Source organism: Nyctibius grandis, chromosome 3 (genome assembly GCF_013368605.1).
Source record: "Nyctibius grandis isolate bNycGra1 chromosome 3, bNycGra1.pri, whole genome shotgun sequence".
Classification (NCBI taxonomy): Eukaryota; Metazoa; Chordata; class Aves; order Nyctibiiformes; family Nyctibiidae; genus Nyctibius; species Nyctibius grandis.
The window spans coordinates 65605563-65625719 of NC_090660.1; the positions used below are offsets into that span (position 1 = coordinate 65605563).

A 20157-nucleotide genomic window follows, 5' to 3' on the forward strand; every position below is an offset into this window, starting at 1 on the left:
AGAGACGTAAGCACAGAAATTCACTTTTATTTTGTGTAAGTTCTGTAACTTGAAATTTGCGCACAAGAGTAGGGTTTTTTTGTAACTTTCCCTACAGTTTTGCTTCTGCTTAAAAAGAAGTTACATGTTCAAATGTATTTCTACAGCTATTGTGAGAGAAGGAAAGGGGGAAAAATATATATATTACATTTCCATTTCTCACCGTTCAGCGTTGCTTCTACTTACAGGCATACTGGGTAATTATTCTTCGGTATGCTGGATAATTATGTTTTGTCAAAACAAAGCCTTAAAAATTAATGAATAGTTACTGCATTAGAGTTTTGAAAAATATTTCTAGGAAAAATGGTTGGGAATTTTTCAAAGAAATTATTTTCTGTCAGATCATCTTGTAAAAAAATGAAAACTTCATATGAAAAGCTTGTACAAGCAATTGAAAAATTGTGAAATTGCTGAAATGCTATGTTTTGAAACAATGCCATTTTCCTACTCTGAAACCACTTGTTTAGAAATTCCATTTCAGTTATGATTTTTTATCTTAGTTTTTTTAAATTGGTAAAACAATTGATCCAAGTGGGATTCACTTACTGTGTTTTCATTTATTGTATTTTTGTCTTGTTGATATTTTCACACTTCTTGCAGTGGTAGAAGTTAGGAAACGTGTTTGAAAAATGGCTGGTCAGAAAGCACATTTATTAAAAATGTAGGTAATTTGTCTCCTATTCTTGAAAATATCATTTGGAGGCTTTGTCTGTATTTTTTTTAGCATATTCCCATGTTTTAAATTTAGGCTTTTTATGCTTCACCTGAGGGGTACCTGAGTTCCATAGTGTCACATGATCCAAAATCCAGGGTGTCTAACATTACTTGGCAGTGGGTATAACACCATGAACAATGTGTCCCATGACAACAGACAATGCATGAAAATGCGGCCTATATTTGTGTTAAATATCATCATTTTTATATGATGGTGGTTCTCTGTGTCTTATATCACACGTCCAGTAGGAAGGAATTCCCTTGAAGCAACCTTCAAACTTCCTTCTGATGGTTCCTGAATGCTTTGTTCTGGGGATGGGGGTGAAGCCAGGCTGGAGGAGCAGTCAAGCAGCCTGGTTTGAGACCCTTCGATGCAAAGAGATCCTACTCAGTGGAGAGCCTGAGAGGGAAAAATGCAACTGCTAAGAAGCTGACAGTACTCTGAAAATGCAAATACTAGCCCTATTGCCTGTGGTTGAGAAGGATAAGCAGCAGCGACTGATGTTTAAAAGGCTACGCCAAAGCTTTGATCTGGTTTTGTGACACATGCTCAAGTGAGGATCAGGGCTTGTACCCCGTATCAGATGCTCCACAGGCATGTAGAAGAAGTCCCTGTCCTAATGCTTCCTCAGTGCAGTTCAGTGAAGTCTCAATTAGAGAAGGTACGTGTGACAGGAAGAAGAGGACAAGTGTGACAATACAGAATACTATCAACAGGAAACTGCATGTTTTAAGGACAACAGGTATCTTGTAATCTTGGCTGTGATGTTGTAGCTCCCGCTGGCCTGCAATGGGTGACAGCTCAGGAAAATCCAAGCTGTGTTTAGCTGTGCCTCTCCCTTTGAGTCTGTGCTGAATCACATCAGAGGCTGTAACACCAGCATGGTGGTAGGAGAACAATGTGCTATTGTTGATATTCTTTTGGATAAGACACAAAACCAGAATCTTAACCACAGAATATTAAATCACCTCTTTTGGCATGAATAGATAGGTTTACTGAAGGCCCTAATCCAGTTCTAATTTACATGATTATCTTTTGTCTCTCTAAACTCTTCCTGTAGTTTTGATTAGATTTGGTACTCTTTTTTTCTTTCCCTTGGAATATAAATAATGAGAACAAACTATGCTGTACTTATATTTGAACAGATTCTTACTTTCAGGACTGTTTTCTTTTTATAGGGGGAGGGAAAATCAGAATCAAGTATACCACGCATGTAGTCTCTCAGTGTTTGACCAGGGTTATTACATTAAATCCAGTGTAATAACTGATTATGTCATTACAATAAAATAATATTCCACATGCATGAGATATAAAATGAAGACTGTCATCTGTACAGAGTAATTGTGATTAAGATGATGAAGTAGAGATTTTTTTTTTCTTTTAGGACATTTCCCACTAGCAGACATAATTTTTGCAGTCTCCATATGCATCCGAAGATAACCAAAGTGATGAAAGAAGTGAGAGATTCTCTGTGCATGTCTTAAGATTACCCAACTAAATGCAAAAAAAAAAAAGAAATCAGAATATGGCAGATTTAAGATTCTTTTTTATGTACTGTGTGCTGTGCTCCAAGTTCTGGTCCTGCTAAAAATAATTCCTTGAAATTATAGGAAATTGTAAGTGTGATGTTTATAAAATTACTTCGGTTTATGATCCTTGATTAGTGTTCAGCTGAGACAGTTTTAAAAGAGAAACATGGAATTTGCCTGAATGATTGAATGAAATCAAGGTGGAGGAATGCTACTGGTGCTGCCCAGGTGTTTTCTCTGCCTGTTATATGGCATGAAAGGAAGCTCATTGAAATCAATGGAAATTGAGTGAGGTTTGGATAATGGCTCAAACCTGCTGCTAATTTAAAAGTCACTTATAAAGTTTTACTTGACCTATAACAGAAAATAGGATTTCTCATTTTGAAAAGTTCAGATGGAAGCTTAAAGGGGTAACAAAACTTTATTTTTTATTTTCAAATTGGAAAACTGCTGCCATCTGCACTTCCCTTTCAGCAGCGCTTCTTGTTTCTGATATAATTTCTGATATAAAAATCCAAATGTGTCTGGGGAAAGTGCTCCACCAGTAATGCGTGCAGGTCATCCACAGGATTATACTAGTGTTGCCTCAGACCGGCATTTTTTCCACTAATCCCTAACTACCAGAGACATGGAGAACAGCAAGGTGTGAGAAAGGAAATAGAAAAGAGTTAATATCAGAGAGCATTTCCTCCTGAGCTTTGTTTTCTTCACATTCCACGTTTTCTTCCTGCTGTTGCTTCATCTCCTAACAATCTCCCATTGGTTTACTTATCCTCCACATTCCTCTTGGCTGATGCGTTCCCTCCTGAAGTAGGGCATGATGGTGGCCAGCCACCATGGGGGCAAAACATGGGGAGTCAAAGGGAGTCCTCTTTTGTACATGGATTATAACTGTACCCTAAACGATTCAGGTTTATTGCTTTCTTCTCCTACCCCCAGGAGTTTCTCCAACATCAGAAACCGTAGCACCACTGCATTCTCCTCTGGCTCCCCGAGAGAGAGGTTTTGCCAAAGTTATTGCTTCTTCCCTGCAGTCCTGCAGCTAATAACCACACTGCTCAGAGCTGCGGCACCTCGGCATAGGTTGGGTCCTTCATAGATCGCGCTGTGGACTGTCCATCAATTTGGGGGCAAATTTGGCAGGCCAAACCCATGCTCGTAGAAGAGCAACCATGCTTTTCTTGTGCAGGTGCAGCACTGGGAGAGAGGGGGTTAAATGACAGGGTACACTTGGAGCAAGATGAAGTATTCAGCAGCAGTCCTGTCCTACCAATACTGGCTCTTCCAGTCTCGGCTGGAGGCCATGGTGGGTGAAGTGGTAGACTGGGGGGAGATAGCCCTGAAGCTTCTCCTCTGGGATTCTGGCCCCAGCCTGCTGATAGCTGCCTCCCCAGACGGGTCTCTGCAATGGGAAATAGCGCTGCTTTGTCCTGCTCTGTCACCTTAGAGCTCGTCAGAGCGATGTAAATTCGGCAACTGCTGCAAAAGATTTAAAAATAAATGCAAGATAAATTAAGGTCTTAAGGGAAAAAAAGCTGGAAAAATATACAAGTTTTACATGTAAAACATTAAAAAAACATTCTTAAAATCAGACTTTCACGTGCAGACCTGAATTTACATTTTTGTACTTGATGACATCGGTTGCACAGAAAACCCAGGATCTTAGAGCTTGCAAAATGAGTAAAAATAAAACAGGGAAATATTTTCCTTCTCCTTGTTCAGTTTTGCAAATCATGTATTTTTATGATTATAAATAGCTAAATCAACAAACTTTTACTGACTGGGGATGTTAAGCACACTTTCGTTGTTGACTTTCAGAGCTATTTAAACTCCTGAGTGCTAAAAATTGGAATTCCCTTTGGAAAAGCTTGTAGCTTTCAGTGAACTGAGTTGGAGTCCCCAGTAAGAAGTAGTTAATAGGTAGACTGTTGTGACTCCAGCAAAACAATATAATCAATCCCATCTGCTTTTCTAATTAATCACCCTTAATATTGAAAGTCAGGGACATCATGAATTTGCACAGTAAGCATATATTTTGGAAAGGAGGGTAACAGTTTGTTACCTCAGTTGCAGTTGATTAGTCTCACTCCTCTTTTTTCACCTCTCAGAGAAAACCTGGGCACAGCCACCCCCTGCTCAGTACCTAATCTGCGCTCCTCAGGCACCCTCCACTCCGGCTGCAAGGACACCATGCATCCTGATTTTTTTTGTTGTTTTAACCAGTTTTGCTTGTTCTTGTCAGAAAAGGAATAGTTAAAAGGGATGAATAGAACACTCTGTTTGAGACTTCAGTTTTCCAAAATAAAGTATGTAAGTGAGGGAAAGGTTTCATTCAGTTTTGGCATCGCTTTGTTAAGTCAGTTTAAGCCAAGAAAGATTGTTATTCCACACTGTTTGCTGATAGTAGAAAGTTTACATATCAAATTGATATTTTTTTTTCCTTGAAGAAAAAAATCGGTACGAATTTAAGGGACAGATCTCATATTTGCTTTGCAGAAGAGATTGTTCTGTTAACAACTCATCAAGAAAGAAAGCAAAAAAAAAAAAAAGATAAACAGGATTAACTGTTTACTTTAAGTGAGCCGAAGTCTGGTTGTTTTTCCGAAGAAGAACACAATGTACTGTTGTATCTGGTTTCCAGAGTGGTGTTTATCATAATTCCTCGTGCGGTGGTTGGTAGAGTGCTGGGAAGGCTCTCCGCCCACTCGCAGCTCGCTCCCTTTCCCCTCTCCCATTGAGGCCTCTGGCCAGGACTGCGAGATGGAGCGAGCTGTCGTGTGTGATCTTTACTGACATGAGCTGACATTGACCCAGAATAAAATAACAGGGGCAGTTTTCCTAGAACTCTCGGTGGACTGCTGAGAACTGCTACCAGAACTCTCGTAAACACGCGACGGGCGGACACAGACACGCTCCCTCTCCCTCATTTAGAAACACACCTAGGAAGGGCAGCCACGAAAGCAGAGTAAAGAAAAACAGCGTGAGGGAAAAACAGAAACAGCGGGCCCTGCGAGAAAGAGTGGAAAATTGCCTTTCTGCCAGGGAAGGAGCCCCAATGTGATTTCACTTGTGCTTTTCTGCTTTGCTCTTTATTCTGCCTTTTATTTCAATGAATATTATATTTTTGTGCTAGTTTGGTGGGATGATGTGGCATTGAAACAGCAGAATGTCTTATTGACTACAGACGCAGCTCTGTAAGAAATCCCGCGGTGTTATTATATTTCATTTACCTTTCACATGCACTGGGGAAGCACGTGTGCAATGCTGTACTACCAAGAATGCGTTTTAGGATGTTCTGTGCCTGCTGAATGGGCAGTTATTTTATTTAACACTCACTTCACATTCGTGGGGGTTTTTTTGTTGGTTTGTTTTGTTTTTTTCTTAATGAAATCTTCTATGATACCATTCATGGTCTGTGTGGTTCAGAAGTAAATCTGGCGAATCCACAAATAATACAGTCTTGAAAGATAAGCGACCCCAGTACCACTGCCACAGTGTTCTTGCTTCATTCCAGCTGCTGTAATTCCATAAAGCCCTTGCCGTGGGTTTTGCAGGGAGAGTTGAGAGCTCTCTAAGCCCTGTAGCATGAATGAAATTGGTTGATACTGCAAGGAAGCCCTCTCTCTCTATGTATATACATACATATGTATAGCCTTCTCCCCCAACTCAAATGGGATCTAGCACACAGAATAGACTTTGTGGACCTGCCCTCCTAGATACCACTGTATTATTCAGCTATTATTTTCACATCACCCTTTAAGACAGGACTTTTATTCTGATTTTTACACATAAGGAACTGAAGAGTGGAAGAAACATAGCGCGGCAAAGATGATGTGAAATGTTGCCAGAACCAGCAGTTGAATGCTGATTTTCTTGGAAAGGAGGGTGCTGAGCACCTTGCAAGAGATCTTTTGGCAGCACCTCTCCGACTATTGGAATTCTTGGATGCCAAAACAGTAATTACAAAGTCTTAAGATTAAAAAAATAAACAAAGAACCCCTCCTCAGATTCATAGATAAGTACTTTAAATGACTGGGTGGTAATTACACGTTATATTTGGAACATGATTTCTCTATTGGAGATCATCCATAAGAAAGACTTGCAGTTTTCAACTGAGCCTGTAAGTTTATTAAATGTACATTTTTACTCTTGATTAGTAAATCATGACATACAGGAAAATAATATTTTCTCTGAATTGTATACTGAAATAACCAAGGGATTATAATGGGATTCCGTGCTGAGGTAATGGTACGCTGAGGAGTGTGTGCATCATCATTTTTTTTTACCAACTACAATTAACAGCATAGCGAGTCCGAAACAAGCTGGGATGATCTGATGTGCTTGCTTTTTTGTTACCACCCAAAATTGTTTTTATTTACGTAACAAGCTGTATGGAATGGATCTTAGCAGAAAGACCATAAATTACGGGCAGCGTCGTGTTGTACGGGGGAGATGCCGGGGGATCTGGAGGGAGGAAGGCCTTACTGGTTTCTTGCAGCTGAACCTTTATACAAACTTTTAGGCAGTACTTGGGAAGTTATTTTTCCTTAACTTTCTGTGTCTTCCAAACCAACCATCACTATAAATTTTTACTTACATGCCATAATTACTTTGAGTTTAAACTATTAATATAGAACAGCTTCAGTATTCGTTTATGAATCTGAGATTAGCTCAGCTATCGGCTGATACTGAAAATATTTCTCAAATGCAACTCTGTAACTGTTTCAAATTATCGTTTAGACTCCATATTGTCTTTGAGTGGATGTCAGGAACGTCTTTTAATGCTTTTAAGTATTTTGTTTACTTTTCAGTAAAATTCTGTGTACAAATAAAACACGCACATCAGCAGTTTAACTTGAAAGTGCACTTAGAGACAGTGTCAGATGGGGAGTTTAAAAAGTTCATTTGGTGCCGCATGAAAACTTCATAGAAGAAATGGTTTATGCTGAGAAAAAATTGTCATGTGTGAAACCGTGGTTTTCACTGCAAGTATGAAAAGCTGTCTGGTTTTGTGCTACACCCATTCCCGAGAAGTTGTACGTAGTTCCCACGAGGCAGGTGATGTTCCGTGTTTTGAGTGGGAACATTTACAGTGCTGTGGAGCTCCATTCTCTCCATGCATGTTCTGCATTAAAAAGGTAGCCCTGCTGATAGTTTGGCCCGTACCAGGCTCTTCCTACGCACAAAAGCCGTTTTGCCCAGAAGTGCTGCTTCTGCAGGTCATAGACAGAAAATAGTAGATGGAAGCATTAACCTGAATGAAGAAATTGAGAAAGCAATCAGCAGGCGGGGATTCATGAAAGACCTTGTGGAAGTTGCATTTGATTTTCCAGTTTGTATTGAAGTAAGTGACTATTCAAGGAAGTGAGTAAAAATAAGCAACAGTTAGTTTATAATCTCTCTCAGTCTTCTTCATTTTTTAAAACATATGCATAAAAATGCAAGGAAAACCAAGGAAAATCCAAAATGATGGGCTTGGTATAGTTACTGAAGTGAGTTATTTGCAAAGTGTATTATATAAATACTCTGTTACACACATGCTAAGAAGTGCCTGCAAAGAAAAGATTCCTTTCCTGAGACCAGGGAGGCCTCTGCTACATATTTTCTGTTTGAGATGCTGAGATAAGACTTGCTCATTGCCTTGATGATGCTCTTGTCACATGTGCGGTTTCCACCAATACTTCTGCAAGGACAGCCTGTCTCTCGCTGGAGGGAACTGGAGTGTCTGGTGTTAACTGTGTGCACTGTTCCCACTCTGCCGGGTCCAGCACTCCTGAACTGCCTTCTCCTTTCTTTCCTTCTGGGTCCTTCCACCATTACCGAATAAAAAACATGCATGATCACAAACTATGCTTTTCAGTAATTTTAAAGCTCCAGTTTTCAAAGCAAATGTTTGCTGTTTTGGTTGTCTCAGTGCTTCAAACCAGAGCACCAGCCTGGATGCTAGAAATGGCTGTACTTTGAGGGAGTTATGACCAGGATTATTCTTGGAGCTTGATGTTCCCCTTATAAATTAGAAGCAGCGGTGCTTGTGTTTTCCTCTGAACCTGTGTACCTCTGCAACCTATGCATAGAAGTCATCATCATCATCATTAATTTTTGTTTGTATCGTTCAATCCATATTTATGCTCTGTAGAGCTTCACTCACTGTTTAGTGACAGCAAATGGCATGGATTTTAAGCAGAAAACTCTGAATGTTATGTCTCCCTAAACAAGGCAACTGTGGGTATGTACTTTTCAAAAGGGAACGTGAAGCAGTTTGTGATCTGGTGAATACGGTGCTTTTAAAAGGAAAATCCCGCTGGTGTTACGAGGGGGTAGGGGAGATGGATGCTTGTCCCTGTGGGTTTAGACCTGTGCCCTGAGCTTTGTTTTTTCAGAGATAATAGGGGTATGGTGAGTGCAAGGAGTGCATAAGGTAGGGATAAATTAAATCCCAGTAGGGTGGTGTCCTGCAGGTTACAATTTGAATCTGAGCCATATTAGCAGGAGTTAATCAGCTCCACCTTGAGACTTGACCAGACAAGTTGCTGAATTGGAGTTGTGTAGGTAGTGTTGTGCCTCTGGTGATTAAGGGAGAGGGGGTTTTGGTTTATGTGTGTTTGTGTTCGTGTGCTTTATGCCTCTGCTAGGACCGCACCTCAAAGAGATAAGAAGTCCTTCTGACAAACAAAGCAGCAGCAGCTGTGTCTTGGATGGCTAAGATAAAGAATGAGCAAATATCAGAGCTAATACAATTCAGTTCGTTTTCAGGCGTTTCTCCATTCTCCCCTTTCCCTCCCTTCCAAAGGAAGAGTAGCTGATGCAGTCCCTGCTGAGCGCTGCCAAGGTGGTAGTGATTGCCTAGCTGTCTTGGGGAAAAGCTGCTGTGGGCACATGGTTTGTCCTCCTACCCTAGGGTAAAACAATTATTTGTTAGTTAAGATCTGTTCATGTCAAATTTCTGCTGCTTGTTTTCACAAGACTCAGTAAAGGCAATCCCTGCGTCATCAGTCAGTTCTGGCCTCCCTGCGCTCTCATCTCCTCCACAGGCAGATCTTCTTTTTCTTATTCTTTTCCACTAGCCACTGAGGAGGCTGGAGGTGACCAAAGCTGAAGAAGGTTTTTGTCACTATTACCTCTGCAGAAAGTCAGCTGCCCAATACAAGGCAGCAGTATGGAGAGAGGTGATTTTTCATGTATAAAAAAGTAATAGTAAAAGAAGGCTTTACCCTTTATCCATGAGGAGTGACTAACTAGGAGAAGGGCATGGCAGAGTAATCCTGTAATCCTCTCCAGATTTTTACTGGGAGACATTTTGTCCTAAACATCAGTACGGTCATGGAAATAATGCAGAGTAATCAGTCTCGTCTTCCCCCAGCCCCATCCTTGCTCCTGGCTATTAGCAAATCAACAAAATCTTCCCAGGCTTTTGCCTGAGACTTACTGTGTCATTACTTTAAAAAAAAAAAAAAAAAGAATAAAAAAAAAAGGCTAATCTCTGCCTCACTTCCTTATCTTTGCCCCCTTTGTCATTACCCATGAGTCATACTTCACCTTTTCCTTAGTCTACATCTCCCACACTCACTCCTCTCCTGGCTTTCCTGCCACCCCTCACTCCAGGAGTGAGTTATCTGCTCCTTTGCATGAGAAATTTCGGTTTCCAGAACCATATTTTAAATTCAGGTCTTATGCAGGGTTGCATCCTATTGTCCCAAAAATAAAGATGGCCCTTATTTCCTCCCTACATGGGCACTGCTGATAGAAATGGTGATCTTGTCCTTTTTTTTTAACAGTTCACTACTATGCATACTGACAAGGCATTGGTAAAGGTATGTTTTAGGTGATTAACTGATACAGTACAAACACCACATTTTATGGGAAAAAAGTATTTGTGGTAGATGTGCACAAAATATAAATGCTGAATTCCTGGGGGCAAATACTCACTTTGGATTTGCAGTTTGTCTCATAATTTAGATGTGGGTTTTCATCCTGGTGGTGAGCTTCAAAGGGGGGAAGAATCATGGGATAAACTGTTACTTTAATCACAGTTAGACTTGCTGCTAAAACTTAACTTGCAAGAGCATTTACTACAATATGAGAGCAACACTGTAACATGGGAAAATAATACAAATGCACTTTTCTGGGAATAAAGTGAAATAAAGGAAAAAGAAACCAATGCTGCTGAGGAAGTTAAGGCCATGAATCAACAACCTCTGAAGGCAATGAAACTACTGTTAGTGATGCTAACGGTGTGTGCAAAATCCATAAGAAGAGAACTGGTTTCAGAGAACATGAGAATAGTTCTTCAAATGCATCACTGAGTCTGTTGTGGGATTCAGCTGATTTCATGATAGTCATTAAGTAGGAAAATCATTTGTCACTCATCATTGAATACCGATAGCATTACCTACTAAATCAGTGTGAGACAGATCAAGTGATGTTGAGAATATTTCAAGTTTTTGTCATCATTCATTCGTACTGTTTTAAAAGTGGGCTGAAGCAGGGAACATGAGCTTGTGAAGTTCTCTTCATAGCATTCGTTTGGGATATTCCTCATATTTTAGTCTGAAATTGGGCATCTGAAGGTTATTTGTGAAATTCTATTTTCCGAGTGACTGAATGCATACATTTCATTTGAAGTGCATGTTGCAGAGAAATCGTGACTGCCTTTTGGATACTGTTAGAGGAAGTGTAGTATAGTGGATGTCTGCTCACATGTACGATCCTAATAGAGCAAAAGTACTTGGGGTCTGGTGCAAGAGGTTTTGCTGCTCTGTGTTTCTTCATGAGGCCAATAATGAATGTGTTACTAGGGTGAATGGGAACATTAGTGATATAAGCTTCAAGTTACACAGTTCTTCCTTTACTTCTGTATATTGAGCTTGGTCATATGATGACCATTCTCCCGTCATATGACCTGGGATGTTGTGCTGCATACACTAGCCAGCTGGAGTGGGAGCTTGAGCCTCCTCATCCTGCCTGGAAAATACATCCTTGTCTAGCAGTAGTACTCCATTCAAATAGGAGTTTACTTCTACAGAGTTAATTTTCAAGGAGCTGATGTGATGATTTGGCTACAGTATTTTTTTTGGTCAGATCAGTTTCCTATCCTAGCCATTTGTGCTGCCACCACAAAGGGATGGAAATACGTGGCCAGGAATGGGGGGGGAGTTGAGACTCCTATGTCTGACAGCAGCCATTTCTTTGCTTGGCTTAAAAGGACTGGGAAAATGCATTTTTAGAGACTGATGTCTTCGGCACCAACCAAGCTAATTTTATTTGGGCAATTAACATGTCCCAGAGGACTTAGTATGAGCCTGGTGCCAGCTTGTCTGAGATTTACTTGCATTCAGTTATGTTTCACTAAAGATAGGAGAAATTCCAGTGATCAGTTAAGAGACTGCTGAACTGGTCAGATCTGAGATGCTAACTCAGTTGGCCCTTGCTTGCTCCAAGAGATGGAGGCCTAATTTTTCACAATTAACAGTCACTGAATGTTTTGTCATAGGCAAAACTGTTTGCTTTGTTTTTCCTGTTCCCCTCAATCTGATTTTCAGAAATGTCCAGAGCATATTAGCTCTGTTTTTTCCAAACAAAACAACAGCACGAGGAGTTTCAGCCTGATAGCAAGGTCCTGACATGGAAAGTAGCAGGCAACCGTAGTTTTTCTGCTTCTGGGCTGTCATGTTCATAGCACACCAGTCTTTGTTCTGTTGAGTTGGAGATGCTCTTGTGGTACGAATCCAGAAGGCACCTCACAGGTTGTTTTACACAGAAAATGAAAAGAGTGATAGAGCTGTTGAAGACACAGGTTCGTATTGTTAGGACAGTCACCTGCTTTCTAGGCTGGGAACACCACTCATCCCAGAGATAAGGGTATGTATCCTTCCAGCCTACAGATTAGGACAGTGTTTGGTTTCCTCCTGTTTGTCGTTGCTCAGGGTAGAATCAGTGTTTCATGGCTCTAAAGGACTTCTTAACCTTGGCAGGCTGTGGAGAAATTGTACCTAAGCTTTCTTTGCCTGGTGAAGACTCTCTGTGGGACCTTTGTAGCTGGAGATACAGGGAAAATACAGGAGCCTTCATTTGTGTTCAGTCCTACTGCTCCCTGCTCCTCAAAACCAGCACCAGAATCTGAAAAATGAGGAGACTCTGCTGGTGCTTGCATAGCTGCTGATGTCTGAAAGGCTTTGGAGTTGCATCCTGTGTCAAATACAGCCCTCTCAAGGGTGTGAGCCAAAGTTAGACAGTTCATAATGAACAAGGAAACTGTGATTAATGATCTTCCATGTGCCTAGGCTCCCCTGCAAAGAAATACATGGATTTCTTCCAGAGAAACGTAGGCGCTCATTTCATTTAAAGTGTGTTTTATAAAGATAGAATGACTACTGTCAAATGCTTTCAGGATGCGTATAATATGTTATATGATATGCTCCAAAAGCAGTTGGAGTTGGCTTGCTGTGAACAATGGCACTGCTCTGGAGAAGGTAGTTTTGGCATGTACCTTTGAAATGAACTGAATTCTGCTGCCTAGTGTACCCCTGAGTTTTATTTAGAAATAAAGATGTGTGTGCTACCCTCAAAGGTAATTTTTGTCTCCCTTTGAAAAGTTTCCATGCTTAACTGTCTCTTTGTGGGGCAATTAAACCAATCGTGTAGACAGCAGCCTCCTTCCTCCAGCGCTGCGTGACTCACGCTATCGTGGCTCCTCATCTCAGGTGCAGAATCTTGTGAAATGCATTTTTGACTATCTAAATGTATGACATCCACTGATTTTGCCTTATCTGCTATGACAGTAATATCTGCTCAAAATGCCAGCAAGTTGATTAAGCAACACTTCCCAGCCCTGCAGCCCCTACTTCCATAGATTACTTTAATCAAATTGTTTGTTTAACAGGTTCTTTAATTACCTCCTTAAAATAGTTCCTCTGGCATTCTTCATACCCAATATTGAAAGTACTAATCTGTAGTTTCATGTTGGTTTTTTGTTTGGTTGGTTCTGTTTTGGTTTTTTAAAGAAAAATTGACATTTCGCTCTTCTTTGCATCCTCAGGACTCTTTAAAAAAGTTGTAGAAAATGTAATGCTTGCTTTGCCAGTTTCAATGTTGGTGATTATTACTTGTGAAATATGTCACTTTGAATACTTGTAAGCAGAATTTTTGTATTTATACACACACACGTGTACGTTTGCATCATTGCTCTGTCTGCATTGCAGAATTCGCCTCAAGTTAGGCAAAAACTCAACCTTCTTTCTTTCTAGGTACATAAACGACATAGTGCGTAGCCGTTAGTTGGTCTAACCCCCAGTGCAAGCCCTTTATGGTTTTTTTCAGTCATGCTTCTCTATTCCATGGCCCTTTTAGCTCCTGCTAATATACATGAGAAAACCTTTAATGATAATGATTTTGTTTGTTGATATGAATATTCGTTATTTGGTAGGAATTCTCCAGATATTGTAGAGGATAAACCCTGTTTTGAAGCTTGTAATGTAATTTTCAGAAATTTGCTAACTAGTTTGTTATGAACAGGAGCCAATGAGTAACACAGGGGTGTTTTGCAGGTTATGCCTCCTTGTTCAGGACGCCTATGGTCTGTTCAGTGAAGCACAGCTGCAGTCCCTGAGTTCTGCAGATAACATTGAGCAATATTGCAGGAGATGGGAAGGAAAATTCTGCTGCCTAGCTGGAATGAAAATTTTGCAAAGAACCACAAGAGGAAGGTGAGAACAATTCATGGGAGAATGTACTGCATGCTGTGGCAGGCAGAGATGATTTGCCTCTTTATTTATTTCTGTGATCGATATTCTTTGGAACGACTGAATAGGCCTTTGTTCAATTAAATGTCCTCATTGCCATTTTTGGGGCATCCAGCAGTACTTGAGCCAACCATACTTCCAAATGAGCATAAATAAGCTAACACACAAATGCACAGTTAGCAGAGCAAGGCATGGAGAAGAATTACTGTATGCAATATTTCATAAAATGTGTTTTCTTCCTCTTCAGTAGATTCAAAGACTTAAAAACATTAGTTCACTTTTCTTTCATTGTAGAACTATTTATTACAGTATGTTTTTCTACAGTGCTGCCCAGTCTGGGTTGAAGATTCAAGCACAGACTTTCCCTTAGTATGTGAGAGTTTAATTCAGTTAAGTCTATATGGTTTTGGAAGCACAGTTTAAGTTTCTTTAAAAAAAAATCTTGCAAATTGTAAAACCGTTCTTATTTTGGAATAAGAATGTCCACAGATTTATAGAAAAATCCCCCTAGATAAGTAACAAATTGACGTATGGTACTTCTCAGATTTTGCTTATTCTGTGATTCCTTTTACATTCTTTGAATAAAATAAAATACCTTTAATCAAGGAAAAAAACTTTAAATAGATCAATTATCTTATGGAGTGTCTTTCTAAGGAAAGTGATACGGTGTTCACGTGGGGATCTATATAAATATAATTAGATTGGTTCAATTCTCCACATAATTTATTTGTACAAGCACCCGATCTAGATAAGCCTTTGGTATTAGAATGGCTATGATATTTCTGCTGACACTTTTTTTTCCTGTTGAAAAATGCTGTTTCATCAAAACCAGAATGTTTCATGGAAACATTATCTATTTTGGAGACAATTTTGTAGGGAAGATTTTTTCAGGTCCAGAGGGAGTGAATACTCTCTCTCATTCTCATTTCATGACAACTTTGAGAAAATCTCATTTTTGTTTCATATTGGAACAAAAACAAATTTCAAAGCCTTGAAATGTTTAGCAAAATGGAATTGTTGTTTTCCAGCCAGCACTATTCAGTATGCTTTTCTTTTTATGTACTTGCAGTGTTAATTTTCAGATCCTTTGGATTTCAAGCCTACTTGCGTTTTTATGGATCTTTAATAACAAACACGTCTTCTTATTTAATTATTTAGTTGGCTTTTTTTTCAAGTTACATTTTTTCCAAACAAATTAAATAATGGTGTTGGAATTCTGGATACAAATGAAGTTTTACAACTGGCTGCTGGTGTTTCCAGTACTCTGCCTAGCTAATAAGAGACAGACTTTTTCTAATGTAAATTGTGTTTCAAAGCAGCAGTAACTTACTTCTGGCTATTCTGAGGACGATTAGAAGACACACTGCTGAAAATGCTGGTGGCTCAGCTGGAGCTGTGCTGGTGGTAACCCTGCTAGGAAACATTAAAAGAAAAAGGCTAGTGTAGCTGCGGGGACAGTGCAGTGGTTAAAACGTGATTTCATTGTACAAGATGGGTGGGTGGGGGAATTGTTCAGGGATTTATTTTTTTCTTAATTGTTTTAGCCTAAGTTCTGCTTTATAACTTGTTATTACTTTTAAGTGTTGGGACACATTTTGTGTCATTCTAGGTGTGACAGAAACCACAGTAAAGCCATAGCTGAAATTAGTATAAGGGAGTACTTATTTACACAGAGCATAATTAGACTGTAGAACTCATTGCCACTGGATAAATGGGTTTCCAGAGCCAGTGGTATATCCGAGCACATGATGGGATATGCCTGTGAGTGCCCAACCTTGGCTTACAGCACATGAGTGAATAAGAACTATGTGGTCTGCCCTGCAAGAAGGACTGCTGCCTTTTTTTTTTTTTGGAGAACGCCAGTTACTTTTTGGAAGGAGATGGCTTTTAAACTGTTTGTTTCCTGGAGTCTGACAGTGGCTTTTAAAATGGATAAAAGGGAATAAAATTTAGGAAATACAAGGGAAAAGTCATGACCTTTTTTTTTGTGCCTTTGAAGCACATGATCTGGAGAAAGCCAGGAGTGGCTAATAAGATCCCATACGTGCATGTTGTCCCACAGTCACATGGACTGCAAACTCTCTTATCACAGAATCACAGAGACAGAGTGCTTCCTCCGTGAGACAGAGGAGATTTTCATTTAACAGATAGAAGAGGTTCTCAAGCTTTTTGCATCAGTGGACCATTGTTATTGTTCAAAAAATTTTCCAGGCCATCATCAATCCTCATCATCAAATATTTAATTTAAAGTACTATTTAACATCATTCCAGTAAATGCAATTTTAAAATCACTGTTGTAAGCTGAAGTTGAATTTCAAGGTCTAAAAACCTATAATAAAGGGTATTTTACATCCAGGCGAAAACCTGACTGTAAACCTGACTTGATCTTTGGAATGGACCTGTACTGTAATATGTGCTAAAGAAACTAAACCCATTTCTGCTCCTGATAAGAAAACACTTGTGTTCCAAAAGAAAAGTTGGATAAGAACTTACACAACCATGTCCTGTCTTGACCAAGATCAACCCTGTGAAGAATTAGAATTATAGTAATCTTATATTGAGAGAAACACTGTTCATGTTGAATATTGTTTTTGAAAACTCATATGCTTTAACAAGTACTAGGGTCTCGTACTAGGTCATTTGAAGGTCTTTCATGGATTTAGGTGGTTTTCAGAACAAATCCCATACCCCACGTAAAACATACTCCCCAAAACCATCCCTGAAAGAAATCCTTCCCTTTGTAGTCCAAGAGAGGAAGTGGTGTTTCCCTTTGCAGTCCAGTTTCTGGCAATTCCGTAAGACAGATTGGCATGACTGAGTCACAGCAAAGTTGCCATGGCTTGTTCAGTGTCTTATTTCCAGCAGTTCTTCTATTCTGTTCATGAGGCTGTTGAATAAGGTAGGAACCAGTATTGTAGCAGCTGAATTAACATCACGTATGACGTTCGGTATCTGGTTCTTGACACCTTTTCTCTTCACCGTCTCGTTCATACTTGTCTCCTGGCCTTTCCTACAACTGTTCCCTCAACTACACGCTTAGGTATCAGCAGAAAAGACAGATATGATGGTTTAAAGAGAGAAGACTGAAAAATGTTCATTGATCTGCTGCTGGTGGTGTTGGCTCCTTAGAGGTGTATGTTCTCTCTCTTGTCCTCCCACTACCTCATATGTCAGTCTTACAAATTCAGCCCCTTGAGAAAGAGGAAGTGAGATTTTGATGGCATACTGCTAAAGGCAGATATTTTGGTTAAGAATCTGTATGCAGCACAACTAAGATGTAAACCCCCCTATTTTAGTAGAACCCAGGCATGTTTCAGGTATGTCTGGTATAACCAGTAACTAAACGGATGCAATTAGATTCAGGGACTGAGCACTCGCTAAAATGCCTCAGGAGTAAATAACATATAAATTGTCATAGTCTGCTGCTTCCTACCAGAAATTAATTTCAATGAGCTGGGATAAACTTTGTAGTTGCATATCTGTCTTTATCGACAAAAATATTAATTTTATGCTTTTAGCCCTGGAGTTCCACACAGAATAATAATTTGGATTTTGACCGTTTGTGTCTTCTCACCTGATTTGCCAAGCACTGAGTTGTTTTACTGCTGAGTATGGCAGACCTACCTGCTTCTTCTGCTTATGCTTTCTTATAAGGTAGAAATATGAAGAGTTTCTATTCAGCAGAACAGAAAGATGACACCAATTTAATAATGGAGGGGCGAGGAAGAAATGCTTTATCTTAATACATAATTAACACAGAATGTCAGTACCAGTTTTGTCCCTAAATTGAAAAAATGCTTAACAAGTTTCAAAAGAAGATGCAACTGTTGCATGTATAGTGCTAAAATCCACACTTACATTGGGTAGGGTAAAATATTTTGAAGGATACATCAACTCATAAGCTTTGGCACATGACCCAACCTTTAATTCATGGCAGGTTGTTCCCCAATAGTTTGCTATACTATCTGTTGCATTTTTCTGCAAAGTAAGTAGACTCTAAATATTGAGTTAATCAACCAGTGTTATGTTTCTCTGAGAAATTTCTGCATTTTCAAATAAAGTTGGCTTCTGTTGTTTGTCATGGTAAACTTTCAAATGTTAGGCACTGAAATGTGAAATCTCCCTGTATTTGTGGTGTTGGTCACTATTGTGCCTGAGGGTTTTCTTTCTTATTTTTTTTTCTTTTTATTAAGCCCCGTAATTCTCTGGCCTCTATCTCTCTCCTTTTTCCCATACTCTTCACTGTATACTTTCTCTTCTTTTTGCTTTACACTCAGAAGAACGGACCACTGCTAACTGCTATACAAGAAAGTGTTTCAACTGCTAGACGTTGACAGGAAATGTAATAGTAAGAACCCTCCGCAGAGCAAGGAAGCCATAACTTCCTTCCTTTGGTTTTCCCTCCTCCAAAAAGACTGCCATCTAAAAGAGCCACCCATGTCTCTGATGTTTCGAGATCCTGAAACACGTCGGTAATTGCTGTGGTTAAAAGTTGAGTTTCATTTAATTTCAGTAATCACATTGAAGTTTTGAATATTTGCATTACTTTTTTATTATTTTTGATGACTGCTTATGTATCAGAAACTAACTTTTTTTTTCCTGAGTTTTCTTCTCTTTAACAAGCATGGACTGCTGCTTGTATCTGCAGTGCTTCTGTCATGAATCTGTTTAGTAACTAGCATTGGAGAATAACATACGCATATCCATATTGAATGAAAAGTATTTTGTATTATAATTTCAGTTTTTAATGTAGTATATGTTATTTCTAATGTACTATAGAAAATTGAGTTAGTTAAGTCTGTAAATAAATTATTCAACAATATAATTTCATATATCTAAACAAAACTTAAGGAAAAAAAGCCAGCAACTCTCCCTCCCTGTTTGTATTTTGACTGAGATGCTGGTTTAGTAGGCTCAGATTCTTACTTTATGATTTAGTTGCTTTTATTACTCAAGTCTGAGAAAATATGGTGTTGCGTAGCTTGTTCACTGCAAGATCTTAGTAGGTCAATTAAAGGAAGAGCTAGTCCACAGTATCAGCTTTATATTTGGATTGTTTGTCTTTTGACAGTTGAAGCTTATGCAGTCTAGGTGATTATTACTGAATTTCTTTTTAGTTTTGAACAAGGAGATGTTTCAGAGAGGGCTAGGAATTGCTTTATTTTTGAGTTCTTAATAATTGGGACCGATACTGCCAAAAGAGAACTGTTTTGTTTTAGACTAAAATTGGGAAAGTAGGAGAGGAGGAAACAGAGAAGTGCCAAGTCTTGAGTCCCCAGGCCAAAGCTGTGGAAGATGTTGGAAGAGAATCCTAGCATCTTTCTTCCTGTCCCCCACTGTAAACCTTACATAGTCTTTCTTCTTTTCCTGGGTATGGGCATTGTTTTCCTTCTACTTTCTTTGATATTGCTGATATTTTCTCCCCGTAGTAATTTTCCCCTGAACCTGTGGTATGATTATTAAAATTGAAAAATCCCCCAAACTATAAGCTGTGATGTTAAAAAGTTGAATCAGTCATGTCACACACGAAGTTCTTGGACCAGAACTGTAGATGAAACTTCATCCATGTGAGAGAAATAAACAAAATCTTCTTAGTAAGTTGTGAGATCAGTTGTCAGATCAGAGTCAGTGAAATACAGTTTTGAAAAATCAAAATTTGAAGTTGTTTGATTTTTGTAGTATAGCGTGTAGTGTGAAATGGATGAAATTTTCCATAAGATCAGAGCAGATGTACTGAGACTGTACATACCGGTTTATCACTTTACTGGGTCTAAATATCATTGCAGTGGCTTTTCTCTTTAATTTGTATGTTTTTATCAAAAAACATAGAGCAAACATGTGTATGCATGTGTGCACATATGAATGTATGCCATTTGACGTTGCAGTGAGGGGCTAAACAAGCCAGGAAGGTTAGAAGCAGAAGATGACTTCTGTCTCCTGCTGAGCTGTGAAACCAAGAAGGAAGGTGGTTAGACGAGCAAATGAAAGCAGCTTCCTCTGTACAAGGCAGCACAGTCGTTATCTGTGGCAAGAATTGTGAGGAGGGAGAAGTAAATACTATTTTATTAGTATTACTTGCTATCTTCCAGTTATTTTTCTATGGAGTGGTTTAAGACAATTTGTTAAATAGGTCAGG

General features: G+C 39.2%; 1 protein-coding gene across 1 annotated transcript in view; it reads left to right on the forward strand.

Annotated features, from left to right (window-relative positions):
- Positions 1-20157, forward strand: part of SPIDR (scaffold protein involved in DNA repair) — a 207522-nt gene that overhangs the window by 166729 nt on the left and 20636 nt on the right. The window contains exon 11 of the mRNA XM_068396733.1: positions 13827-13985. Within this exon, the coding sequence (XP_068252834.1) occupies positions 13827-13985 (159 nt within the window). The remainder of the gene's footprint in view (positions 1-13826; positions 13986-20157) is intronic.